Source organism: Catharus ustulatus, chromosome 25, assembly GCF_009819885.2.
Source record: "Catharus ustulatus isolate bCatUst1 chromosome 25, bCatUst1.pri.v2, whole genome shotgun sequence".
NCBI classification, from domain to species: domain Eukaryota; kingdom Metazoa; phylum Chordata; class Aves; order Passeriformes; family Turdidae; genus Catharus; species Catharus ustulatus.
Window position 1 is genome coordinate 5,305,022 of NC_046245.1, and position 27,569 is coordinate 5,332,590.

Sequence of the window (27,569 nt, forward strand, 5' to 3'; positions counted from 1 at the left end):
GAACACTCCTGAAAAAAGGAAGAATAAAGTGGAGAAAAGGCTACAATCTTTACTCACCATTTTAATACTGCCAACAAGTCTAACAGATCCAACTGTACACATGACAAACTGGGAGGAGTCTGGATGCAATCATGGATCAGCAAAGGAATGTAGGACTGGTTAGGGATGGCACTAGAGGGAAACAGGGATTTGGCACCACACAGACAAAGTAAAGGCATGCTCAGGACAGGGCTGGGCAGGGAGGGCCATGGGAAAGGCAGCACAGAATAATTCACCGTTTTTATCCCAAAAAATGCACAGGAATCAGTGGTTTGGGACCTGGGAAGCAGCAAATTCCCCCCCAGCGAGGGCTCAGCTCCTCTCCCCACTGAGCCAAGGTTATGCTGAGCACAAATCCCTTCCCATACTGGCATAAAACTGGGCTCAAACCCCCAACAGAACCTAAACCCTCCTTCTGCTGCAGGAGCCTTTCCCAAAGCCTGGGGGGAGCAGGATGGTAACAAATCACACATGGAAAAAAAGCTGAAGGTCTAAGGATCCCTTAGTAGCTGCAGAAATATTAAATCCTGGCCATAGCAAGTGTTAAAAACAAGGAATTCCTGCTAAGAGGAATATTTTCTGCAGGATCTGCTCACATGTGCATAGTTAAGTGATTTTTTTTTTGTTGCTTTTTAATTATTATTATTTTTAAAACAAGGTTTGCAAATAAAGAAATAAAGTTTAGTAAAGTTATAGTTTTCTCGATGGAAAAAAAAAATAACCTTAAAAACAGACTAGTGGTGGCTTGATAACCAAAGGAAGAGAGAAAGCTACATATCCAAGGTCTGGAATCCAGCTGGAATCCACCGCACATCCCGGAGACCACGCCGTCCAACGATGCCAGGAGGATCTACTCCCACTACGTGGCTTCACCGTGCCCTAATTCCACATCCCACAGCAATAAAAGGTCCCTAAGACAGAAGATTGTGCTAAAGAATTCCAGGATTCCACATGTTCTCTGCTCCTGGGTCACGCTCGTCGCTGTCCCCACGAGGCAGCAAAAGGCTGGGGCTCACCAGGCAGAAACACTGGGGAGGAAACCAGGAATGTAGAAGGGAGCAGAGAGAGCTGTTCCCAGCAGGACACCCCGAGCTGCAGTTACCTCTCAGTAGAGCCCACACTCCTTGAGGTTGTTTTTGATGATGACGTCGGTGACGGCGTCGAAGACGAACTGGACGTTCTTGGTGTCGGTGGCGCAGGTGAAGTGGGTGTAGATCTCCTTGGTGTCCTTCCTCCGGTTCAGATCCTCGAACTGGCACTGGATGTAGGCGGCTGCCTCCTCGTACGTGTTGGAGCCTGCAAAGGAGAAGATCCCTGGCTTTGCCCACTGGCTCACGGGAGCTTTTAAGTCCATACTAAGCTGCTTGCAACCATCTGCCTTATCCAGCTACAAATCCAAATCCACCATTAACTCCTCCTGGGATACCTGAAGTCTATTCCCTGGGCAGTGACCTCGGACATGGGATCCAGGGATTGCTGTGTGCTGAGACAGCCAGGCTGCACAAAGAGTAACAAATCATGGGAGTTATGGACTGCAAGGGACCTTCAATCCCATCTCCTTCCACCCCCTCCAGGAATAGGAACACTCCACCAAGCCCTGTCCAGCCTGGCCTCAAGCACTTCCAGGGACAGGGAATCCACAGCTTCTCTGGCAATCACAGAAATCAACAGCTTTGAAAAGATTTGAAGGATTTTTTTAAACATGTAAACGCCTTGAGCAGTGCCTGGGTAAAACCTTTCACCTGTGTGGAAGCACAGCAGGGATGGGCTCCAGAACAATCTGTGCCAGACATGGACACTCCAGCGTAGACAGGAGCCAGAGCAAGAAGTGGTTAAGTTCCATAGCCTCTAAAATTAAATTTTAATGGAATTATTGTCCCAGTAAGGCGTGGAAATGGAGGAGTGACCTTGATTTGTTGGAATGCAACACTTTATTCCAGGGAAGGACAAAGGTTATTCCCAACCACAGCTCTTTTCCAAGAAAATGAGCTACCAGCCAACTGAACAGGCCAGAGATGCTGTACAGGAGGCACAGGGAAGGAATTGGGGGAAAAGTTTGGAATTGATTCTGGGTTGTGCAAGGCTCTGACTCACTCATTCCTGGCCTGGTGACACAGATGATCCCGGTGATCCCAGCCTACCTGTGTACTCTGGGTAGCAGATTGTCAGTGGGCTCTTCTTAATCTTCTCCTCAAACAGGTCTTTCTTGTTCAGGAAGAGGATGATGGAGGTGTCTGTGAACCACTTGTTGTTACAGATGCTGTCAAAGAGTTTCATGCTCTCATGCATCCGGTTCTGGAGAAGGAAATCCAACGGGAGAGACGTTAGGAAGGGTGGGGTGGGGGAGAGGCTCTGCTGCACAGAGCAGAGCCAAAACTGGGGTGTCACCAACACATCCTCCCTGCCATTGCCCCAGGAGGAGCACAGGGGGACAAGTCACCTCCTCATGGCCCTTCCTGGAGTGACTCACACACAGGGAACAAGCCATGAGAACAACTCCAGGCATACCCCAGCAACCAGGAAGGTGGAAAACCTCACAGAAGGGTTGCATTTATCACTCTGTGGGACAGGATTCCAGCAGCTGATGCAAGGAGGGCTTGATCTCAGCCAATTTAACGAGAGGAGTACACCAGGAACATCCCAGCCTGGTGCAGGATGGAACTAGGATGCTCCCAGCTCCCTTCCCTGCAGCCATAAATCCCAGGACACGCACCATCTCCTCGTCCTCAGCCAACACCAGGTCATAGTCACTCAGGGCCACACAGAAGATGATGGCAGTCACCCCCTCGAAGCAGTGGATCCACTTCTTCCGCTCCGAGCGCTGCCCTCCCACGTCGAACATCCTGGGAGGGGAGAAGTGGCTCAGGAGCTGTGCCAGCCCCTCCTGCCCGGCCCCCCACAGTTCCCAAGGATGGGAGAGGCTGAGCAGCAGGTTGGGAACACACAGGGTTTTAAAATTCCCTTCTTGGGAGAGGGGATTTTAAAGCAGAATCCTCTATTTTCTTTCAAGCCAGGGTGGATAGAGCTTGCAGCAACCTGGGCTAGTGGAAGGTGTCCCTGCCTGTCTGGTTCCAGGTGTCCCTGGATGAGACTTAATATCCCTTCCAGGCCAAATCATTCCACAATTCTGGTTTTCAGTAGGAAGAACTGGCAGTCACCATCCAGAGCTCTGCTGATTTTGTTCTCTTCCCTATTTCCTTAGCAACAACCCATTCACTTGACTGGACTTGACTTTCTCACAGCACCTCCAGGGAAATGGATTATTTGGAACACACTACCTGCAAGCTCCTGCTGGAACCCAGGAGGAAATTAAGGGGGTTAAGAAATAATTTCATGTATTTAAAAATAATCTGAGGTACTGGAGGTTAAAGGCTGAGCAGTGCTTATGAAATTTCTGTATAAATTGAATTAGTTTCTAATTAAATAGGAATTTGTGTCACAGGTAGTTCCAGCCCCCTGTTCATCCAAATATTTTGATGAGAGCCCAGGACTGGGATTTAATTAAATCAAGTTAATATCTGAGTTATTAAGTCATAGATATTGATTTGTTCCCAGATCAGACAAGGAGCTGTGCAGGGGGGGATTTAATGATGCCAAACTAACTCCCATGGTATATTTAACCCTCCGGTCCAGAAGGAAAGATGGAAATCTCTGTGACAATCCAGGATATTTACATGGCTTGAATAATTTGCCAGTAGCACAGAGAGATCCACGAAGGAAGAGCATCCCTGACAACTCAGCTCATCCCAATTCCAGTCACTGTGGCTTCCCCATCCCATTATTAATGTCTGACATGGAATATCACAGCAGAGCTGGCAGCACCAGGGTTTCTGATGGATTACTGCTTCCCATTGTGGAGCAAATCCCTCTGGGACTGCACCTCGTGTGTCTGGAGCCCTGCACATGATCAATGGCTCTGTGTGGGATCAGGAAGGAGGGTGGAGAAGATTAAAGGAACACACTGGAGATGCTAATCCCAATCCATCACCATGGGAAGACAAGTTATTCCCTGGATGGAGCAGAAGCTGCATAAATACATCGATGATGCAGAGTATTTTGGCATTTTTGTTAAAAATGTTCTTAAATTGCACAGATCGGAAACCAAAATGTTGTTCTCCCAAAAACTGTGCAAAAGTTTCCTTCTCCAGAGGAAACCATGGGGATGCTCCAAGAACTGGAAGCCCTCTGCTCTGGAGCCAGGTAAGCTGAGAAGGAGAAGGCTCCAGAGAGACCTGAGAGTCCTTTCCAGTGCCTAAAGGGGCTCCAGGAGAGCAGGAGAGTGATTTGGGACATGGGTGTAGAGGGACAGAACAAGATGAATGGCTTCCCACTGCTAGAAGGCAGGGTTAGATGGGGTATTGGGAAGGAATCCTTCCCTGGGAGGGTGGGAAGGCCCTGGCACAGGTTGTCCAGAGCAGCTGTGCCTGCTCCATCCCTGGAAGTGTCCCAGGCCAGGTTGGACAGGGCTTGGAGCAACCTGGGATAGTGGAAGGTGTCCCTGCCATGGCAGGAGGGTGGGACTGAATGGGATTTAAGGTCCCATTCAATCTAAATCAGCCTGGGATCCTGTAAAAACCCTTGGATTTTAGAAGCACCACTCGGATTTTGCTGCAACTCCATCAGTGTTTCACACCCCATTTCTAAATAAGCCAACAGATGATTTTTGGGAATGTGAGCAGGAAAGGCTCCAAACCATTGGCACAGACAGAGGGAAGGAGGCTGAGCCACAGGCACTGCACTGTTCTACAGCCACTCTCCAGCACAGGAATGCTGTGGGGCTCCAGCTGCTTGTCAGGAGCACACATGGGATCCAAAGCAAGGAATTCCTAAGCAGCAGGAAGGGGAGCTACAGGGATCCAAGGTGAGGAAGAAGGGATGCAGCCTCAGCCAATGGAGGCAGCGGGAGCCGCTCTGAGGTTAGAGGAAGCTCGTTAGTGACATGTAAAGGGACACTGCCAGGAGCAGGCTGGATCCACAGCCTGGCAGGGACTGGATCAGCAGAGGGGACTGCAAAGTCCCAGCCCCTACAGTGCCAGGCCCAGGCTGGCAATTCCCAGAGGAACACATGGAGCACACCATGCATCCCGGAGCCACAGCCTGGCTGCGCACACAACTCGGTTCCTCTGCTCTGAGGAAAGGGTTAAAGCCAAACTCAAACTCCAGTCAGTGTCCTTTTAGTATTTTTGGGATTGGATCCTGGAAACGAGCAGTCAGTACCTGTGTCTGCGATTCCAACATAAAAGCAGCTGAAAAGAACAGAAGGCAAATCAAAGTCAAACCGGTCTCTCCAGTGAGCGGTGCCAGCGGAGAGGGATAACGGAGGGAAGGAGGAGAGTTCAACCAGGAGCAAGTGTGGGATGTGCCCCCAGTGCAGGGCATGGGCAGAGCCCTCCACTCACTTGAAATACAGGTCCTTGAAGGTGAAGTGAGTCTCCACAATTCCTGTAGTTTTCACTCTGGTCCGCAGCACATCCTGCTGAGTTGGAATGTAGGTCGGCTGGGATATTCTATCCAAGTCATTTAGGTAACTAAACCAGAAGAGACAACACAAGAGGCTTTTTTTAGTCGGCTGCCTCACCATGAATCTTTTATAAACTGCAGAACAAAGCACAGAATTTATTTATCTCCCTCACACAGCACAGACCTCGAAGCAAACAACCCCCTGGGGCTGTCCTGAGGGATGTTTTGGGGGTTTGGGGATTTTAACCTCTCCCTGGATGACCTTGGAGGTGGTGCTGGTGGACCTGAGCTGGCTGGGGAGGGAAGGGAGGGAATGCAGAGCTGTGCCAGGGCTGGATTTCCCAGGGCAATCCACAGTCAAGGTCTCTCGCTTCAAAGCACAAGGCAATAAATCCAAGGGTTTGCTGTTAAAGGGCAGGGATGCATCAAAGGAGCCAGGAGGGAGGGATGAAGCCTTAAAAACCATCCCAAACCAGGCAGATTCCGTCACCTCCTTCCCCAACAAGCTGACAAAGCACTCTCTGAGCATACAGCCTTGGAAGAAGCCACATCCTTGCAGAAATTTTCCCATCAACACCTCGACTAATTCCAGCCCCAGCACATTCCTTTAGGAGTTCAGCTCTCAGGCACAGCAGCATGAGGTACAGATGATTCCCAGCAGGATCAGAAATCCCACTCCAGCCAGCAACACCTCTGAGCTCATCTTCCCTCCAGGCTCAGCCTCTTTCACAAAGATGACACAGATCCCACAGCTCTGCAGGGATGGCACAGGCAGTGTTCCTCCTCAGGAGCAGCTTTTAATCACCCCAGCCCTGTGTCACTGGGAGGGCTCTGATGGGTGCAATAAACCCTCCCAAATCACACATTATTATCACAGATCTATTGTCAGCCAGGAATTGCTTCTTCCCATCTACCTGGAAGCTGTGTTAGGAATCCCAGCAACACATCCCTCCTCCAGCAGCTCCAGCATCCCCCTGGCCAGGACTTGCAGAGCCCTGCCCTGTTTCCAAACCCCAGAGCTCAGTGATCTGCCAGGACCTGCCCTGTGCCACAGGGCCTTTCCCACAGAGCTGGGATCTGAGAGTGGGTTTAGTCCAGGAAGAGCCAGACTTCTCATCCCTCTCATCCCCAGAAGGATGGCAGGTTTGCAAGCTGTGTGTGACCAGGGCTGGGCCTGGCTTTAGTTTTAGTTTAGTAAAACATGATTTGGAAGGTATTTCCCTTCCTCAGCTTCCACCATGCTGAGGCAGTCACATGCCCAGATTTTTTTCTCCTCTCTCTCCCCTACACCAGTATCTCCTACAATGTATCAGAAGCCAATGGAAATGCTAAGAACTGGCCCAGCAGCTCCCCAAAGCCTGACTTTCATCCAGGTCACACCACTGATGTGATAAATCATGGAATTGTTTGGGCTGAAAAGTCCTTTAAGATAGAGCCCCACTCTTATCCCAGCACTGCCAAGGCCAAGCTGAAGCTGTAAAGCACCTGCTCCCAACAGCCAGTTGGAATTTTGGGCACTGAAAGTGGTATAATTCCTAATTAAGGCTTTGGGTGCAACCAGGGAGGAGGGAATGGAGCTGGCAAACTCCCATCAAACAAACTCCATCAGGGAATAAGGCAGATCAAATTCAGTGGTGCTGCCTGAAACAATAAACTTTGCCAGACTAATTCCAGAGAGACCTAAAGGGCAAATCCCATGGAAATGTAAGCAGTTGGAAAACCCAGCAAAGGGGATTTCTGGGAAACCCTGGAAGTCCTGCCAAGTGTGGGCAGAGGAAGCAGCTGTGCCCTCCCAAAAATCCAGGCTGTGGAGCCCAGCTAGTGCCACTTGTATTTCAGATGAAGTGGAACTTGAAAAAGATACCCCATAAACCTGGAAAAGCACAGTCTGAATCTCCTTGCTCCCAGTGGCTCCTGCCCCCCAGCTGCCCAGTCAGAGACAGCCTCACAAACAGCTCTGAGAACAAACACAGACCTTGCTGTGTCCCCTCATCCCACACATTTCAACCCCTCCCCACCACCCCCTTCACCTCCACAGGCTGAGGCTGTGTCCCTCCTTCCCTGTGTTCACAGAGCCAGCTATTCCTCATCCTTCAACACCACAAGCTTCCAAAAAGCCAATATGAGTTTGTTTTCCTTTTTTCATGCTGAAAATGAAGCCCTGAGTACAAAAAATGTGCTGATCAAACCTCCAGTGTCACTCCTTTGTCCTGCTGACTCTCCAAGCATTCCTGGGACATCCTGTGCCAGGTTGGCACAATGTCTGTGTGTGCAGAGATCACTGAATCCCAGAATTCCAGGAGGGAAAAGATCTCATTCCACCCCCTGCCCCAGGCAGGGACATTTTTCACCATCCCAGGGTGCTCCAAGCCCCATCCAGCCTGGCCTTGGACACTCCCAGGGATCCCTGGTACCCTGTGCCAGGGCCTCCCCACCCTCACAGCCACAAATTCCTGCTCACTATCCCATCTAACCCTGCCCTCTGGCAGTGGAAGGGTTGTGTCACTCCATTCTTGTGTCACTCCATTCCTTGTCCAAAGCCCCTCTCCAGCTCTTGAAGAGCTGTAAGATCTCCCTGGAGCCCTCTGTCCTCCAGGCTGTACATTCCCAGCTCTCTGATCACACTGTATTGGCAATTCCAGGAATTCTGATCAGGAAACACTGGCAGTCCTGTCTCAATCCCACACCCAGACAGCTCCAGGAAGCACGGATGGCAGGGCAGGGATGCTGGGAAATGAGAAGGAATATAACAGAACTCCCCTCCTCACCCTGCTCACAGCAACCTTGCAATGGGCATTTCCCTTACAAGTCACTCCTTTTGGTGCTGGGAAGAAGAATTTCAAAGCCACAAATGGTTCTGAAAGTCCTTAATGGGGAAAGGAGGAAGAGGAGGACAGGAAAAAGAAGAAGGGGGGAAAAGAGGGGAGGGAAAAAAGGGGGTGGAAGAGGAGGGGAGGGATAAAAGATGAGGGGGAAAAAGAGGAGGAGGGGGAAAAAGAGGAGGGGAGAAAATGAGAAGGAAAACCCCACCTAGAAATAATCTAGGTTTTATCCAGCACCATGTCAGGGAATTCAGGCCAGAACTGGCATTTGGGAACATGAGGAGATGTGCAGGACTAGAGAAAGGTTGATCAGGAACTGTGCTAATTGCCCATGAGACTGCAGATAATAACCTACAGCTTCCACAGGATGGGATCTGCCTGAAATCCACGAAAAGCATCAGAATTAGGAACAAAAACACTTTGAAGCATTATGTGCTTGGTGACATTTTCAAGTATCTTGAAAATCTGGAGATGTGTGAAATAGAAATATCCTTCATGTTCACCCTGCTGCACCCCAGACAGGGATTTAGAGGGGGATATTGGGAAGGAATTCCTCCCTGGGAGGGTGGGCAGGCCCTGGCACAGGGTGCCCAGAGCAGCTGTGGCTGCCCCAGCCCTGGAAGTGCCCAAGACCAGGTTGGACAGGGCTTGGAGCAGCCTGGGACAGTGGGAGGTGTCCCTGCCATGGAATCAGATGGGATTTCATTTCCCTTCCCAAGTTGTGCACAGAGGTCCCAAATGCTCCTCCACAGCCCTGGCTGGAGGCAGGAGCTGGCAGCCACAGAGCCATTGCTCACATTAGTGGGAAAGACAAATGGGAAGTTGCAAAAAGGCAAGTTAAAAAAATGAATGTTTGCAACACTCCACAAAACCCAGGGGGCTTTATCGGATGCTGCTGGGAAAGGCACATTTACACATCAACAGCTTGGACCAGGAGTTACCCAAGTGTTGTTTAAAAAAAAAAAAAAAAAAAAAAAGAAAACATGGAAAACACTACAATACCAGGAGAGATTGTTTGGATTAGTGTTACCCTCCACCTTCTCTGCTCCCATACCATCTCCAGTCTGCCAGACCAGTGCTCTGACAGGCAGGATCTCTGCCTGCACAAGGGAAAAGTGCCCAGTGATGCAGGAAACAGCAGGAAGGGGAGCTTCTGGAACAATTCCAAGCTGAAATGCTTGGCTCTCTGCCACAGCACCCTTGCTTTTGATGCCACCTGATTTCCACAAGCAGTTACTTGTCTGTTCCTCTCTTCCTCCATTCCATGTGTCTCAGCCCTGGAACCTGATGTGGAATCAGAACTGGTCTGGAAACACAGCACAAAACTGGATTTCAGCTGGAAAACCATCAAATGGGGCACAGATTTAACAGCTGAAGTTTCAGTGCTGTTTGTAGGAGATAATGAAAGGAACAGGGAAGAGAAATTCCCAAGAGAAGTGGGACAAAGCCTGCATCATCCCACCACAAACAGGAGTGCAGGACATCCCTCCTTGGGTTGGGCACTTGAACAGCCCCAAGGCTGCCAGAGCTCCAGGAGCCTCTGGACAATGCTCATGGACATGGAGAAAAATCCCCCCAAACACAGGGTGGCATTTTGGGATGTCCTGTGCAAGGCCAGGAGCTGGAATTGATGATCCTTGTGGGTCCCTTCCAGTTTAAGACAGTCCATGATTCTAAGCATGGACAAGGGAATTAATTGGGGAACACCAGAGCTAATGTGTGCAGGGAAAGGAAAATCCTGGGAATTCTGCAAGTCCTGTGGAAGAACCAACCCTTTAATGGTGTGAATTTGCTGTGAAGAAATGAACCCCCAGCAGCATTTCCCAACTGTGGAGCTGCTGAGCTGCAGATGCATCCTAACATTGGTTTGGTGCAACTTCCTGTGCTTTTGGGACAGGAAGCTGAATTTTCTGGGGCATTTCTCAGGAAATGCCTGGGTGGCTCATCCTGGGTGCAATGTCCCCATCCCAGGCTGTGCCAGCTCCTCCCAGCAGCCAGACCTGGACACAGGTGGGTGGCAAATATCCAGGAAAAGGAGGAGCCCTTCAAAATGCCACCTCTGGAGGGCAGCTGGGTCAAGCAGGTACCTACAACAGCAGGATAACACCCTCTTTTCCCAATCTGCTCCACTTCTCCAGCTGCCTTCATCCTCCTCCTCTTCCAAAGCCATCCAGACACACACCAAGGTTCCTCCTTCAGCCCCATTCCTGCTCTCTGCCCAGGTCCTTCAGCTTTCCTCCTCTTCTTCACATCCTTCCATGAAATCATTCCTTCCTTTCCTCCTCCTCATCAATCCCTTTCCTCCCTTGGAACCTGAATTCCCTCCTTTCCTGCTGCAAAGCCATGCACAAATCCAAGAAAGCTCCTGTCAGCCCTTCCCTTGATCCAAACCCCTGCCAAGGTGCTGCAAATTAAGTATTCTGCTTTATTTTCAAGCTCAAATATGCTCTGAACAGCAAAATCCTGCAGGCAGTGAGCTGTGGTACAGCTAAAACTTCTCCACAAAGCTCTTCCCAACTCATTTTTCCAATGTTTAAAGCTTAAACTGAGTTTTCAGCTGGAAATGCTGAAAATTAACTTTCAGAGTGTCAAATATTTGTTGTAGAGAGACCAAGAATACAAGTTAAAAAAAAAAAAAAGAGGAAGAAAACAACAACTGTTTTGCTCATCAAAGGAACAATTTCCCCTTCCTGCACTAACCTGCCCTTGGAAAAAATGAGGCATTTCACCAAAATTCCATTAGCAGCCTGTTTATTTACTTGGAACCTTCCAGTTGTTCAGCAACCACATTGATCTTAGGACCAGGACAAGAAGATTTTAGAATCAGAACAGTTTAGAGGCAGCACTGCCTGTGAGTTGCCAGGGACAGGAGGAAAGGGAAAGTTGTAAGGAGAAAACTGGGAATATTGACCTGCCAGGTGAGGGGATCCCATTTTGGAAATTGCTGAATGTCAGGGAAGTGGCAGCTGAAATTCTAGGAGCGTTGCTCCCCTTTGCAGGACAATGGAGGTGACACAAACCTGTGCCATTTCACTGGAATCCCAAAATCACTGAGCTTGAAAAAGACCTCCAGGCTCCAACCACTGACCCTGCCACCAGCACCAGCACTGAGTGCCACATGCAGCTGTTCCATGAACACCTCCAGAGATGGGGACTCCACCACTGCTCCTGGCAGCCCCTGCCAAGGCCTGAGCCCCCCTTCCACAAAGAAATTCCTCCTGATGTCCACCCTGAGCCTGCCCTTGCCCAGCCTGAGGCCATTTTCCCTCCTGTCCCTGTTCCCTGGGAGCAGAGCAGGATCCCCCCAGCTGTCGCCTCCTGGCAGGGAGTTGTGCAGAGCCACAAGGTCCCTCCTGAGCCTCATTTTCTCCAGGCTGAGTCCCTTTCCCAGCTCCCTCAGCCACTCCTGGTGTTCCAGACCCTTTCCCAGCTCTGTTCCCTTCCCTGGACAGGCTCCAGCCCCTCAATGTCCTTCTTGTCACGAGAAACCCCAAACTGAGCCCAGGGTTGGATGTGTGGCCTCAGCAGTGGCCAGCACAGGGGACAGGCACTGGATGGTCCTGCTGGATCCCTGCTCCTGATCCCAGTCAGGTGCCCTTGGCCCCTTGGCACACTTGGGCTCGTGTTCACCTTAGCACAAAACACCAACTTCTTCCATGAAACCAGCAAATTTGTCAAAACTCACATTTTTCAAAATGAGATGAAACCCCTTGCTGTGAGGGTGGGGAGCTCTGGCTCAGGCTGTCCAGAGGAGCTGTGGTTGCCCCATCCCTGCAAGTGTTTAGGGAGGGATTAGATGGGGCTTGGAGCACCCTGGCATAGTGGAAGGTGTCCAGGCCTATGGCAGGGGGTGGAATGAGATCTTCCAACCCAAACCACTCCAGGATTAAATCAACCAAAGCACTAAAGAAGGAATGTGGGGTTTTCCCCAATGCTCCATAGAGAGAATTCAAACAGCACTCCATCCCCAGTGCCACCCAGTCAGACCAGTGCACACAGGACCTTCCCACCCAGTGCCACCCCACTCCTGGTTCATTGGGGGAGCTGGAAGAGCCCAGGAGCTGGTGTTGGTTCCTTACTAGGATGCAGAATCGTTCAGCTGGTACTCCCTGGATCTGCTGAAGCAGGCCTGCACTCCAGGGTCTCTCCAGAGGCGTTTGATGACTCCAGCCAGCTCAGCTGTCATCATTCCCTCCTCGGCACTGCCAGCCAGCACGAACAGCTGCCGGGCATCGTCCTGCAGGACAGCAACACATCTTGGGATGGCCATCCACAGACACCTTCCAGCAACATCTCAGCATGAATTCATCACTACTTTCATTAATCACACTCCAGCCCATCCAGTTTCCTCCCAAAGGTCATGGAGATGTTTACCTCCTGCAGCCAGAAAGGGAATTTTTGGGGTAGAAGCTCCAGGCTGTGGAGCTGTGGGGTGAGATGCTCTGATCAGGGATGGCCACAGAGCTTTTACAGGGATCCCAGCTCCAAAGGCACCATTCCCATCAAAATTCTGGAATTTCAGTCATTTGGTGACATGCTTCAGAGAAAAAGTGGGAATGCTGATGTGCTACAAGAGACCAATGAACTGGAGGTTTTACCTGGAAAACCTCAGCTGGTGTGGCACAGCACAGGAAAAAGGGCAAAAAAGTGAGCTCTGAGAGATGATGGGAGCAAAGCTTTGAGGATTTGCCTTTTGCTGCTAGAGCTGTCAGAAGTCAGGGAGACTGATTCCTGAATAAAACATTTAATCAGGAGATGGGATGGACTGATCAGGATCTGAGCATGAGCAATCCCCCTCAGAAGCCAGAGCAGGAGCTGCTCTTGTCCAGGTTACCCAGGGATTAGAACAGGGAGTCTCATGCTACCCTAAAACCCCCTCTGCTTTTATTCCTACCCTGATCAGACCTGCCAGGTCCTTCTGGGAGCTGAGGGAGACCTTCCACTATCCCAGCATTCTCCCCCCAACACTGGCTCCTCCCCCCTGAGCCCCAAACCCTGCACATGCCAACTTCAGGGTGCTGATCCCAAATCCACTTTATCGAGGTGTTAAGGTGTTAAGTCAAATGCAGAGGGACCCCATTTCTGGATCTCTGTAGGTCACTTCATGGTTTGATGCATTTGGCCTTTTTCTGGGAAAGCATGACAAGGGTTTTGCCCTTTGGGATGGTGAAAATTCCTGGCATTCAGCTCTTGTGAAGCCACTTCAGCATGGACAGGTAACTGAGAAAGGACTTGGACTCAGCATCTTTCCTGTTCCAGCTCCAAGATCCCAACTTGGCTTCAAAAAGCACCAAGAAAAGTGGAGGAGAACTCTGGGAGGATGTGAAGCAGCAGCTGAGCAACAGCCTGGGTGAACATATGAGTGAAGATGTGCCCTTTGGACAGGACTTGGAATCATAAATCCAAAATAAATACCATAAATTCAAACGATCCAGGGCTGGATCAAATGCAGCATGAGGCAGAGCAGTCACAGTGGAGCCCTGTGCTGACACAATTCCTTTCTCCTGCACATTTCAGGAGTCTCCAGTTCCCACTCTGTGCCTTTCCCACCACCACAAGGATCAAGGCTTCCTGACTTCCAGCTCAAAGTGCTGGACATAAATGCAGGAAATAGGCCAGGGAATGAGCAAAGCTGGAGGGGAGGGGAAAAGCAGGGCCTCAAACCTCCCAAAATTTCAAACTCAAAATTCCCCAAAATTCAAATAATTTAGAGAAAGATTGAGGGATTTTTGTTTTGGTTTTTTGTTTTGTTTTGGGTTTTTTTGAGCATTCAAATTACTAAATGTTCTTACCCAGAAGCCCAGTAAAATATTGATGTTTTGTACTGCTAATACACTAAAGTTACAAAGGTTTTTTGGTACTTCATCTTGTAACAAAGGTATTCTGCCCTGGACTGAAACTCCAGGATTCATTAACACAGGAATTACACAAGAATGCTGAAACTCCAGGATTCATAACACAGGAATATTTCAGGCTAAAGAAATAAATGCAATACTTACTGCTCTGGCAACTTCCCCAAAGTCTATCTTTAGCCTCCCCATGGCTCTGATGATGGCAATGATGGATTGGATGGTGTTGCTGTACACAACCACTTTATACTGTTTGCATTCCTCCTCTGAGTAGCCATCCTCATGGATAATCCTGCAAGGAAACCAGCATATTACTCCCAAGCCAAACCAGAAGGGCACCACACATTTTTTATCCCATCTCCCACAAAAACAAAGGTTCCAGCCTGCACTCACTTCATCTGTTTCACAATGGTGCTTTTCCCAGACTCTCCAGCACCTGAAAAGCACAAAAAACATCCAATTAACCATATGAAACTGAAAGGAAAAGTAGAATTGCTATTTCCAGTTCCCACAGAGAAGGTGATGGGGGCTGGAGCAGGATATTCCTTGTGCATTGCTGCTGGCAGTAGAGTTCCACTGCAGTGCCCTGGAACATCCTCCCAGACTTTATTTACAGATGCCAACAGTCACCATGAGTTCATTGGCTAAAAACCCTGGAATTTCTCAGTTTCCAGAGGTCAGCAAGGGCAGCTAACTGGGAGGCAGGTCTGAAGAACTGGGATGAGGATTTATCCAACAGAGCAGCTCCCATCCCTCACTCCAGGCCAAGACAGCCAAAGTGCCTCAGCACCACCAGATGCTGCCACTGCCACTGAGCTGGGCAGGAAAGGCCTTGAACAGGCAGGGGGGAAGTGACCCTCTGTGAGTGATCTCCAGGTGAAACCTCAGAGCCGCAGGCACGTCTGCATCCCAACAGCCTTCCTTCAAGGAATGGCAAGAACACCTGGATCCTGAGCTCTGCAGAGCTGGGGGGATCACTTATCCCCAGGGGAGGAGCAGTCAGCCCTGGGAGGGAGTCAGTCAGCCCTGGGAGGGAGTCAGTCAGCCCTGGGAGGGAGTCAGTCAGCCCTGGGAGGGAGTCAGTCAGCCCTGGGAGCAAGGGGGGGCAGTCAGCCCTGGAAGAAGAGGCAGGGCAGTCAGCCCTGGGAGATCAATTTACCCCTTGAAGTAGGGTCAGTTATTCCTGACTGCAAAAAAACCAGCAAGTTCCCTGTTTTTTCTAATTTTTTTTGTTCCAGATCCCAGAGGACTCCCAAGCCAAGTCCCTCCTGCAGGGCTCAGGGCAGTGGACACCTGGGATTCCAAAGCATCAGTTATCCTGGTTTATGGAGCCCAGCAGAGCTGCTCTCCATGCCTGTCCCAAAGGCAGGTACAGTGTTCACTCCAGGATTTCACCTCGTGTGGCAGCAGGAGCTCATCTGAGCCGGCTCTGCCACTGCCTGAGGGCTCCAGAGCCTCAAGCCTCCCTGAGCTGCAGAGCTGGGCTGGCTGTAGGCAAGGAATGATGCTGGACCTGCTTGGGTTTGGATAGATGACTCAGGTGAGCCCAGATGGAATAAAACACCCATAGAATTCCAGGATGGTTTGGGTTGGGAGGGTCCTTAAATCCCATCCTGCTCCACCCTCTGCACCAGGCAGGGACACTTTCACTATTCCAGTCTTCTCCAAGCCCCATCCAACCTGGCCTTGGACACTTCCAGGGATCCAGGGGCAGCCACAGCTGCTCTGGGCACCCTGTGCCAGGGCCTGCCCACCCTCACAGGGAGGAATCTCTCCCCACTATCCCATCTAACTCTGCCCTTTTCAGTGGAAAGCCATTCCCCTTTCTCCTGTCACCCCAGGCCTTTGCCCAAAGTTCCTCTCCAGCTCTCCTGAAGCCCCTTTAGATCTCAGGTGTCCCTGAACCCTTCCCTCCTCCAGGGTGAACATTCCCAGCTCTCCCAGAGCAGCTCAGTGTTTGTGGTGAGGAATGAAAACATTAACACCCTGTGGACTCAGCACTTCCACCCTGGGAGGACACAAATCCTTCTCTTTTATTTCCCACATCCTCTGTCCACATTCCCAGGATCCAAGTGCTGAGATTTCAAATTTCTGGTGTCCCCAAACAGCCCCAAATTCAGGCTGAGAAGGGACTTTTGACTTGACCTCTGCTTTTGCCTTCTCAGCACCATATTTACTGACATTTCCTCCTTAGATTATCCCAAAATAATCTCTGTTCTACCTGTCACCAACCCCATCAGATCCAGCCTTGCCAATACAGCACTGATTCCAAACAGATTCCCTTCCCCCCTCAACCCCAAACACTGCCTGGTAGAGCAGGAACTGTGCTCTCCAAGGTTACTCACACCTTACCTCAGAGGGAGAAAGTAGGAACCCACATCCTCCAAACTGTCTCCTCACCAACTCACTACTCCAAACTGGCTCCTCAGCCATGGCCAAGCAGTGAGCTGTTATTCCTAAAGCAGTTTTTCCTGTTGTTCTAGGTTCTCTCTCTCTCTCAGGCAAGAGCCACCCTGACAAGGTACCTCATTAACACTCACTGAAAAACATCTCCCCTCCAGCTCCAGCTCTGGAATGGAAGGCTGGAGCTCCTGCTGGGATGGCCCAGGAGATGGGCAATGCCAGGGAAAAAAGGGATTAACACTGCCCATGTCTAGTCTGACACACAGCAACAGCTTCCCACTGGCAAAAGGAGGATTAGATGGGATATTGGAAAGAAATTTCGTGAGGGTGGTGAGACCCTGGCACAGGTTTCCCAGAGAAGCTGTGCCCCCCCATCCCTGGAAGTGTCCAGGTTTAATGGAAAGTGTCCCTGCCCATGGCAGGGGGTGAGATGAGCTTTAAGGTCCCCTCCCACCCAAACAATCCTGGATTCCATGATTCTGGAGCCCCTCTGCAAGAGCTGGTGGCATCCAGCCTGGGGAAGAGAAGGCTCTGGGGACACCTTAGAGCCCCTTCCAGTGCCTAAAGGGGCTCCAGGAGACTGGAGAGGAACTTTAGACAAGGACCTGGAAGGACAGGATGAGGGGAAATGGCTTCCCACTGCCAGAGGGCAGGGATAGGTGGGATATTGGGAAGGAATTCTTCCCTGGGAGGGTGGGGAGATCCTGCACAGGGTGCCCAGAGAAGCTGTGGTTGCCCCCCCCGAAAGTGTGCAAGGCCAGGCTGGATGGAGCTTGGAGCATTTTGGAATAGTAGAAGGTGTCCCTGCCATGGCAGGGGGTGTGGATGCAATGCCTGGAAGGTTCTCTCACTCCACTCCAGCCAATCATTCCCATTTGACTCTTCCTTTCTGGACCTACTTTCACCATCTGCAGGTCTCACTTCTGTCCTTTGATGCTTCTCTAAACACACACAAGCTGCTCTTTCCCTTTTTCCAACCCACTGGAAATGGTCTGCCTGAAGGGACCCACACTGGACCAACCCAGCAGCTTTTATCCTGCACCCTTCATTCCCAGCTCTGGGAACTTCCATGTGAGCTGTTCATACCCAGTGTGGCTGAATCCTTCAGTAGGGCAAGAACAAATGGGAATTTAAATGCTACTAAAACACTGCTTCAGCCTACAGCAAACTGATGCTCCACAGCAGAAATTCACATCAAGAGTGGACAGAGTTACACTGGAATTCTTCCAGATTCCTCAGGCAAAGCCTCCAACTCTGGGATCTTAGGCAGGGACTAGATGGGGAGCCAGGAAGACCTGGAAGATCATGAGATGTGAGTGGATTCAAACCCATGGAAATCAGGGTGTTCCTGGGATATTTCTGCCTGTCAAAGGAGAATCAAACCTTTCTCTTCTGCTGCCATGAGCAGGGCCAGACAGGGATCAAGTTCTGCCACAAGAAACCAGGGCTGGGCTCAGTGTGGATGGCGTAACCCCACGGAAAATCTGCTGCAGAAACCTTAACTTCTCTTTTCCCAGAATAGCAGCAGGAACTCCTTCATCCCACCCTGGACACAGTGAGCAGCTCATTTGTCACAGAGATTGTCCCACTCCATGGACACATGGGCAAGAATTCCACAGTGTCCCTGTCCTCAGTGCATCCTTCCACGAGCATTCAGCTATTCCCTCTGGAAACCAGATGGAGCCAGGAGGCATCACAGCTTCTGAAAGCCCCCACACCTCACCCAGCCACACAGCAGTGTTCCAGTGACATCCCAGTAACATCCCAAACCATCCCAGTAACGCCCCAAGTTCTCAGGGAAAGCTTAGCATGTAAGTGCTGGAATTCCACCTCCAAGGCTGGCAATCCCTGCACATGTTCCTGCAGCCAGACCCCTTCTCCCTCTGCAGCAGGAGGGAACTGGAGCAGCTTTCCAGCTCTATCAGTGCTGGCCCTGGGAAAGCAAAGGGGGGAAATTAGCATCCAACCACTTCCCCAAGAAAGCCTGAGGATTTCCTGGAGCACCAGATGGGAAGCCAAGCAACTTGACATGGCCACGTGCTGGAGATAACAGGGAAGGGAGCAACAAAGCACAGCTTGGACTGGGAATTGCAAAGGAGGAATTCACACAACCCTAGATTTTTGCTTTAAAAATTCTCCCAGGGGGAAGGTGTGACTCCCTACATCTTCCAGACACAAGCATCCAGTTTCTTGCTGCAGAAGGTTCTAAAAATCCTGTTTCCAGTGCTTTTCTCCCCCAAAGTTGTATCAAAACTGCATTAAACTGTGCTTCAGGAAAGGAATTCCATGCACATAAATTAAGGGCAAAAGCCCCTGGAACATCTACAAGTTTCTGAAGAGAAACCAGGTCACTGCTGAAACAAATCCTTCAGGGAAGGAACAGGGATGCACCCAGAAAATTCATTAAAGTACAAATGAGGAAGATAAAAGTGAAGGGCCTGACACAGGCGTGTGGCTTGGACCTCCAGCAACAGCCAGGAACTCTGCAGGGATTTGGCAGGAACTCCATCAGCAGCCCTGAAGTGCTGCAGCCCTTGGTGAGTCCCAAACCCAGGGATATTCCTCAGCAGTTCCAACAACCCCTGATAAACAGCTTGGGAATAACCCCAGGAGTTCACTGAGTGAGTTCCAGACCTGGGAATGTGACAGGACCCCCCACATGAGGAGCAGGGCTGGATCATCTGGCTGTGGTTACAGCTCCCAAATCCCAAATGGAAGCAGCTCCCCTCAGACAGGCTGAAAAGGGCCCAAACAACAGCACCACCAAGCTGGGAGGAGCTCAGGTCCAAAAATATCCAATGGCTTAAGAGCCACTGGAAGTGTGCAGCAGGAGCTCAAATCACCCTAAATCCCAATGGTATCTCCCTGATAAACACATTTCCTTTGTTTAACACTCATCCTACATCCCACCCCACAAGGAACACAGACACCTCCCCTCACCCACCAACACTCTCCTTAGCTTTCCACAGCTGAATTCCTGAATTGTATCCCATGAGGAATATCCCCCAACAGCCTCCAGCATCCTGGGGAAAGCTCAACTATCAAATCCTCATCCTCTTCAGCACTTCCCTCCTTCCAGCCTCACTCTGTGCAGTGCATTTCCCAACATCCTGCCATCCCTGAGAACACAGATGCCATATTCCCTTGTTAAGGTTTTTTATTTCAATGGACACCTGGAAAACACTTGGATAGCACAGAATCACAAGCAGCAAGAGAACTGCACTGGCAATCAGGATAAAGGAGCAGCAGTCTTGCACCAGCAGGCTTGAACAAAGCAGCTCTTGCTGGAAAAGTCAACAGGAACCAGGAGAGATTAGGTTGCCACTGCTAGCTCCACAAGAACAATGGGAAAAACAATATATTCAAATAAAACAGGGGACATGGGCTGGCTACAGCCTCACTGAGAGAGAACAGGAGCCAGTGGCACAGGATAAACCAATTGAGGCTGTTACTGCCTCTGGAGGGAAGGAAAGTGGAGGCTTGGCTAAGGAATGGCACATTGAAAACAGAAGTAACACAAACCCTGGGATCACAACAGTGAAATTCAAGCACTGCTGGGACTGGAGCACGTGGGCTGAAGCTGACACAGCTTCTCCACCAAAAGGTACCTGGGACATGCACAGGAAGAGCAGCAGCCCCAGTGGAAGATTCTGAATCACAGAAGGAATCCTGGAATGGTTTGAATTGGAAAGGATCTTCTAGCCCATCTCATTCCACCCCCTGCCATGGGGGACACCTTCCACTATCCCAAGCTGCTCCCAGCCCCATCCAGCCTGGCCTTGGACACTTCCAGCGATCCAGGGGCAGCCACAGCTTCTCTGGGCACCCTGTGCCAGGGCCTGCCCACCCTCACAGGGAACAATTCCTCCCAATATCCCACCTAACCCTTCCCTCTAGCAATGGGAAGCCATTCCCTCTCATCCTGACACTCCAGGCCCTTGTCCAAAGTCCCTGTCTGGATCTCCTGGAGCTCCTTCAGGCACAGTAAGGGGCTCTAAGATCTCCCTGGAGCCTTCTCTTCTCCAGGCTGAGCATTCCCAGCTCTACCAGGCTGCCTCCAGAACAGAGGGGTTTTCCTTTTTGCCTTGAAACTCTTGGAGCTTCAACCCTGTTTTAATTAAACAATTACTTTAAAGCTTAGAAACATCCCATGACCACTCAGAAGGCTGAAATATCTCCAGGAATTCTGCACATTCCTGGGAAACATCAGGCTGGAGGAACCTGTGCCTGTCCCCTACACCCAGACCTGAGTGGCCACTGACAGTTCTGAGAAATTCCTTAAGGAGTTGCTGAAATAGCCACAAACCAGCAGCCAACACCCCTGAAAGTGTGCCAGGCCAGGCTGGATGGGCTTGGAGCAACCTGCTCTAGTGGAGGTGCCTCTGCCCACGGCAGGGGATGGACTGGGATAAGCTTTAAACTCCCTTCCAGCCCAAATCACCCTGCGATTCTATGAGCACAGAGCTCAGATTTGAATTTGTTTTCCCAGCTCTTTGATCTCCCCCAGGAGTGTTTTGAAGGAATTATGGCTGTTGTCAAGCAGTGTGGCTGGAGACCCCCATGGAGAGGCCTTGTGTGGCTCTTGGTTGAAGATCAAACCAGCACCTCTGGCCTCCTGGGCACCCCCTGATCCCCACAGCTCCCCATGCACACACACAGGATCAGACATCATGGAATGGGTTGGGAGGGCTGTAAAGCTCTTCCCATTCCACCCCTGCAATGGGCAGGGACCCTTCCACTATCCCAGGCTGCTCCAAGCCCCATCCAACTTGGCCTTGGACACTGCCAGGGGTGGAAACCTCAGAGCCCCTTCCAGTGCACAAAATGGGCTCCAGGAGAGCTGGAGAGGAACTTTAGACAAGGACCTGGAAGGACAGGATGAGGGGGAATGGCTTCCCATTGCCAGAGGGCAGGGATAGATGGGATATTGGGAAGGGATTCTTCTCTGGGAGGGTGGGCAGGCCCTGGCATAGGTGCCCAGAGAAGCTGTGGCTGCCCCTGGGTGTCCAAGGCCAGATTGGACAGGGTTTGGAACAGCCTGGGCAAGTGGATATGTCCCTGCCCACCGAATGAGATGTGCCTTAAATGTCCCTTCCAACTCAATCCATTTCAGGATTTCATGATAAATGGATGTGCTTGGAGATATGGGATAAAAACACCAAGTGTGGGGTCTTTGGATCCAAGTTTGGGTAGTGACAGCAGAGATACAGTCAAGCAAGAAGGGTAAAATGGGAGCTGGCTGATAAAGCAACAGATAACTTGGAGAGAGAGGGAGCAGTGGGAAGCCCTGGGCTTGGAAAAGAGACTCCTTAGTTTTCCTGATTATCAAGTGTCATCTTATGCTGGGCCCATTTTTAGAAGTCAAACATGCTCTGAATTTCCTGCAGGGACAACAATCCTGAGCAGTTCCAAACATGCAGCCAGGCTCTCCCTGCCCAGCAGCTCCTGCTGAGGGATAAGCTCTTTCCCCAAACACCAGGAGCTTGCAGGGGATGGAGACCCCAAACTCCTGAGCTCCAGGAGGCCAAGCTTGTGTCCCAGCATTGCCAGTGTTTGTTTCTAAAGTGACCCAGGCAGCACCACCACGGTAACCAGAGAAGGTTAAAGGAGGCACTGAAGTGACCAAACACCAACTGGGAAAACATGAAACAAGAGCCAGGCATCGGATCCCCAGGAACAAAGGGACAGCACAGGGATCACCACAAAGAGCGTGCCGGAAAATAATCAGCATCTGTCCCTCATTTCAGCTCCAAACTCCAGCTAAGTCATTTTTCAATCCCACTTCTGCAGGGAACAAGTGCCTGCTGCATCCCAGGAGGTGCAGGCACAGCTCTGCTCACTCCAAACTTCCAGAAGATTAGATCCATGATCTAATTAAAAAATTCCTCTTTACAGCTCCCTCTGCTCTTCTGAGAAAAGTTATTTCAATGCTCTGCCTCAGAATTTAATGAAACTTGAACCATATCCAGAGGGCTCTTGGAGCATAGATGGAATCACAATTCCTTGACCAAGCTGTCTGCTGGAAATTGTCCATCCCCAATCCCAGTGCAGGGAATGGACACTCACCCCTGTGTCCTGACACAAGTACATGATGTACACACAACACAGGAGACAGAAGAATTTCCTTCCCACAGCTGGAAAATGGCACTGTGCAGAAAACAGGGCATCTGACCCTGGTGGAACAAAATCTCTTTTCCAGGAGATCAAATAAATCATGGTTGATTCTTGAAAAACTCCAGGGGTTCAGGCACTCTGGAGATAAGGAGCATTTTGCCTGCCCTGCATCTGGTTTGGTGCAAAAAGGGCAGAACAGAAAATCAGGGGGAGGTACAGAGTTCATGTTCACAGGAGAACATGAGTGGAAGCTGCAGTCCCACACCTGAGGACAGGGAAATTCCAGCCTCCAGTGCAGCTGTGGGAAGACCTTCCAGGAGCTCAAAACCCAGAGAAGAGCTGTGCCTTCAGAGATCTGACCTGCTATCAAATGAACTAGAATCATGCCCTCATGGAATTTTAAGGTTGGAAAAGCCCTCTGAGATGGAGTCTAGCACTGCCATGTCCAATCCTAATCCACATTCCAGGTGCCATACCCACAAGTTTTTTGAGCATTTCCAGGGATGGAGACTCCACCACTGCCCTGGGCAGCCTGTGCCAGGGCTGGACAACCCTTGCCATGAAGAAATTTTCCCTGATATCCAATCTAAATCTCCCCTGGCCTGAGCCAGGTCCCTGTGAACTGTGTGAGGAGAATCCTCCCATGGCCACGAGTCATCAGGAGCTTCCAGCAGAGCCAGACACCTTCAAGATCAGAGAAACAACAGCTCCCTGCAGCTTCTCCAGCAGGATTCCTACAGCAGATCCCACAAGGAAGGACACTTGGAGCAGCAGCCACTGCTGGGACAACATTTGGAGACCAACATCCCATCACAGAGCTTCTTACCACCATTCCAAGGGCATTCAGTAGCTGCAGAGCTGAGGAGCAGCCAGGTCTAACCCCCAGAGGGATCCTCTGGAATAGGGACCCAAGGTACAGCTGCTGTGCTCTAAGAAAAGCCACTTCAATTAACAACATAATTAATTGCAGCATCAGCTCTGCCTGGATTGGCATCCCCAGAAAACAATTCCCTACCTAAAACCAAAACACAAGCAAAGCAGTGCCCAGGAAGCTTTGGGGAATTCAGGAAAGAAAAAAAGTTGGAAAAATCAGTAGTGGGAAAAAGCCCCAGAGTAGTGGAGGAGGGTGAATTATGCAAATTAAGGTTACTTTAAAACAAACTTTTAATTGTTTTTGCATTAATTAGTAGCACCAATTCAATATAATTACACAGTGCGTCCAAACCCAGGGAAGCTGTCCAGGCTGGGTAACAGGGTGTTTTGGGCAAAAACAGTCCAACATTGGTGCATCCACAGAGCCAGAGCCACAAAACCAACACTTCCACAGGGATTTGGGAATGGCAGAGCTCAGGGTCACACAGACCCCTGAGACACAGCCAGAAGAACATGGCAGACCTTTGGAAAGGCCCTGCAATGAGTGAAGGGTCTGGGTTAGCTCCTACCCAAACAGGAGAGCTCCAGCACCCTCCTCCACTTGGCTGGAAAAATCTGCCAGGTCTCCCCATCAGCAGAGCCCTGCGTGTGCCCACCAAGGAGCCTTTTCCTGGGGGCAAGGGGGAGGAGAAAAATGGGAGTGAGGGCTCCTGGGCCATTGCCAGCCTCCCAGGAGCTATTCCAAAGAGTGAATCCACTGTTGCCAGCTGCCAGTGGGATTCCAACATGGAACAATAATCACAGTAATTTCACAATTATAAGCCACACCATTTTGACTAAAATTTTGGTCCGAACCCAAAGTGCGGCTTATAATCAGGTGTGGCTTATATATGGACAGAGAATGAAAAGTTGCTGTTTTAGTTTGGAGGACAGGTGTCTGCTTCCAGGTGGAAGGTGCTGAAAACCTCAAGCCAAAGCTCCTGGAAGAAGAGAACACAACTGGAATTCTCTCTCCTTCCTCCACTGCTCAAGAGAAGATAAAGGTTATGGAGGAGAGAAAGGAAAAAACATCCAAACCCTGATTTGGGGATTTCTGGTCACCTATCCTTTCCCAAATCTCCTGATTTTTGGGTATTTGACTTCCTTTCCTTTCCTCTCCTCAGATCTTCCAATTCTGGCTGTATTTTACTTCCTATTTTCTCTCCAAATCTCCCAATTTTCAGTGTCTTTCCCTTCCTCTCTCTCTTCTCTTCCTAAACCTCCTGATTTCAGGTATATTTTATTCCTGCCCTCTCCCACATATCTCCTGATTTTCATGTGTATTTGATTCCTTTTCCAAATCTCCTGATTTGGGCTGTATTTCACTTCTCCTTGCCCAAATTTCACTGTATTTGCCTTCTTCTCCCTCTTCCTCCTTCTCCTGCAGATTCTGGGTCCATCCTTGCCTCCTCTCTCCTCACACCCCAGCTGGGAAGGATCCAGCTCCCTCTCCACAGCCACAGATCTCAAACTGGGACAGCTCTTTTAAGGAAGCTGGGAAGGATGTGTGGGCTCCAAACTTCAGGAAAAATCCATTCTTTTTTCTCCAGCCCTCTCTGAGAGGGACAGAAACCACTCAGGGAATGACACAAGACCCTGCAGGTCCAGACAGTTTTATGTGGGATAAAAAACCCTTCCTCAAACAATGGAAAAATCCTCATGGACTTTTCCATCAGCTTCATTGAAAGGATGTTCCCACTGCAGATAATTTCTCCTGGGAATCCCCCGTTCTGCATCTTTTTAGGATGTGTTTGGGGAGATTCCAGCACTCCTGGTATTCTCAGGAATCACCACACTCAGTTTTAAAACCAGGAAATACCTGAGAGAGATTTGCAAGTGACAACCAGTGCAAACCTGACCTGGGATCAGGTAGATCCAGAGGTAGGTCCAGATGAACATTCCAATTACTCCTAAAAAGCTCCTTACCTGCAGACACACCAGGAAGTGCAGGAATTTTCCTGCCATCCAAAGCCAACAGTGACCCAAAACCAGCTGCTGCTCTGAGTTCTAAAGCCTCACCTGGTTTTTAGCACATTCCAGCTGATGACTGTACAATTTTTGGGATACTCCCCCATTCCAAGTTTGCTGATAAGACCAATCTTGGCCTTGAAGCCTCTGGTGCTTTGGGAACAATGTCATACAAAAATATGAGGAAAGAATTATTCCATTCCAGGGAATGTGCAAGTGTTGCTTATTAATACCAAAACAAACACCTGGAGAACAAAGGATTCTCCTGACACACAGCCAAGAGCTGTTCCATGGACACAGCAAGTACAAAGCTCAGAGCAGCTCCTGCAGGGAGTGAAGAGAATGGGCTAAATGGGAAAGAAAAAGGATTCCTGGAGCAGGATGGTTCCTTCACACATCCTGCTCTAAAAGGACCCACTCAGAGCTGCTGTTCAGATCCTGACAGACTCCATCTGTCTCCTCGAGACAGAAAAACCAGGATAACCAAAAATATATACCCAGACCTTGAAAAGAGAGACCAGCCCGAGCAGATGGCTCATCAGCCCCGTGTAGTGCTTAGGAAATGTGAGGATTTGAACAGAATTCCAGAATTCTACACTGGTTTGGGTTAGAAGCTCATCCCAGTTCATCCCCTGCCACGGGCCAGGACACTTTCACTATCCCAGGTTGCTCCAGCCCCATCCATCCTGGCCTTGGACACTCCCAGGGATGGGGCAGCCACAGCTGCTCTGGGCACCCTGTACCAGGGCCTCCCCACCCTCACAAGGAGGGATTTCTCCCCAGTATCCAACTTCTCCCAGTATCTCATCTCAATCTGCTCCCCCAGCCTTCAGGGCGAGCAGTTTGTGTCTCCCCTGAGCTCCCATCATCACTTCCTAGAACTCCAAAACACAGATCAAACACAGAAAAACTCTGCTAAAGGGAATCTGCCACCCCTCCTAAAGGGAAATCCTCCATCCAGCTCCTCCCAGATCCTGAGAAAAAGCCAAAAGGCAGAGAATTGACACCTCCTGTTCCCATGCACTTAATTCCCCCAGGATCTCCCACCTCTGCTGGTCCCAAACGCAGGGACACCCGGAGCCGTTTTACCCCACTCTCCCTGACTGGGAATTTAATTCGAGCCCAGCCTTCCATCCCTTCCCTGCCCGGACCCGAGGGATGAGCCGGGCCTCTCCCCGGCCTGGCCCAATCCCACCGGGGAGGGGAGGGACCGCCCTCCCCCCGAGCAGCCTGGAGGGAGCACGGGGAAATTCCATCGGGAAAAGCCCATGGGCCGCATCCCGGGACACCTCAGAACACCAAAAGGGTGGGATAGGCCGTGCCCTCTCCCTCGGGACCCTTCTCACCCCAGGGATCCCTCAGGAACCACTTCAGCTCCCCCAGGGATCCCTCGGGACCCTCCTCAGCTCCCCCAGGGATCCCTCAGGAATCATCCCAGCCCCCCCAAGGATCCCTCGGGACCTCCTCAGCCCCTCCAGGGACCCGTCACTTCTCCATTCCCAAACTCCTTCCTGAGGGCGGAGGCCTCCCTTGGCCCCTCCAAAAATCTCTCCGGAGCCCCGAAACCCCCATCCCGCTCTCTCCCCTCGGCCCCTCCTCACCGAGCAGCAGCAGCTTCACCTCCTTGGCCGCCTTCTCGCCGTCTTCCCGCAGGTTGCGGTCGATCATTTTACTCCTCTCCACCGCCGCCTTATCCTCGGCGCTCAGCGTGCACCCCATGGCGGCGGCGGGGGCGGCCGGGCGGCCGGGGGCGGGGGGGCTGGAACCGGGACCGGGACCGAGATCGGGGCCGGAAGCAGGAGCGGGGCCGGGATCGGGGCCGCAGCTGCCTCGGCCCGGGCGGCTCCTGAGGCGGCGCCGGATTTCCGGTCCTGCGCCGCACGGCACGCCGGGAAATGAAGTCCCACGGGCTGACGCTATGAGTACTTCCGCCCCGGTAGAGCGGAGCATGATGGGAGGAAACATCACTTTCCGCCACGTTAGAGCGGAGTATGATGGGGGT

The 27,569-nt window shown here is 50.8% G+C and overlaps 1 protein-coding gene across 2 annotated transcripts; it reads right to left on the reverse strand.

Annotated features, from left to right (window-relative positions):
* Positions 1-41: 41 nt before the first annotated feature.
* On the reverse strand, positions 42-27,338 carry GNAI3 (G protein subunit alpha i3). Of its 2 annotated transcripts, XM_033080136.2 has the most exons (9): positions 27,169-27,337; positions 14,564-14,606; positions 14,321-14,462; positions 12,401-12,558; positions 5,439-5,567; positions 2,753-2,882; positions 2,181-2,334; positions 1,142-1,335; positions 42-1,067 (listed from the first exon to the last, which is right to left on the reverse strand). In XM_033080136.2, exons 1-8 carry the CDS (start codon positions 27,284-27,286, stop codon positions 1,145-1,147), a joined length of 1,065 nt encoding a protein of 354 aa, XP_032936027.1. In that variant the 5' UTR covers positions 27,287-27,337; the 3' UTR covers positions 42-1,067; positions 1,142-1,144. The 2 variants fall into 2 exon arrangements, with proteins under 2 accessions (XP_032936027.1, XP_032936028.1); XM_033080137.2 differs by having other exon boundaries at positions 42-1,335; positions 27,169-27,338.
* Positions 27,339-27,569: the final 231 nt, after the last annotated feature.

Excerpts from the sequence above, each read along its gene's own strand:
- GNAI3 (XM_033080137.2), bottom strand. The coding sequence starts at position 27,286 with ATGGGGTGCACGCTGAGCGCCGAGGATAAGGCGGCGGTGGAGAGGAGT. Across the intron at positions 12,559-14,320 it reads TTGGGGAAGTTGCCAGAGCA|GACGATGCCCGGCAGCTGTT; the intron begins GTAAGTATTGCA and ends GCTGTCCTGCAG. Across the intron at positions 2,883-5,438 it reads TTCAAGGACCTGTATTTCAA|GATGTTCGACGTGGGAGGGC; the intron begins GTGAGTGGAGGG and ends CTCCCCTCCCAG.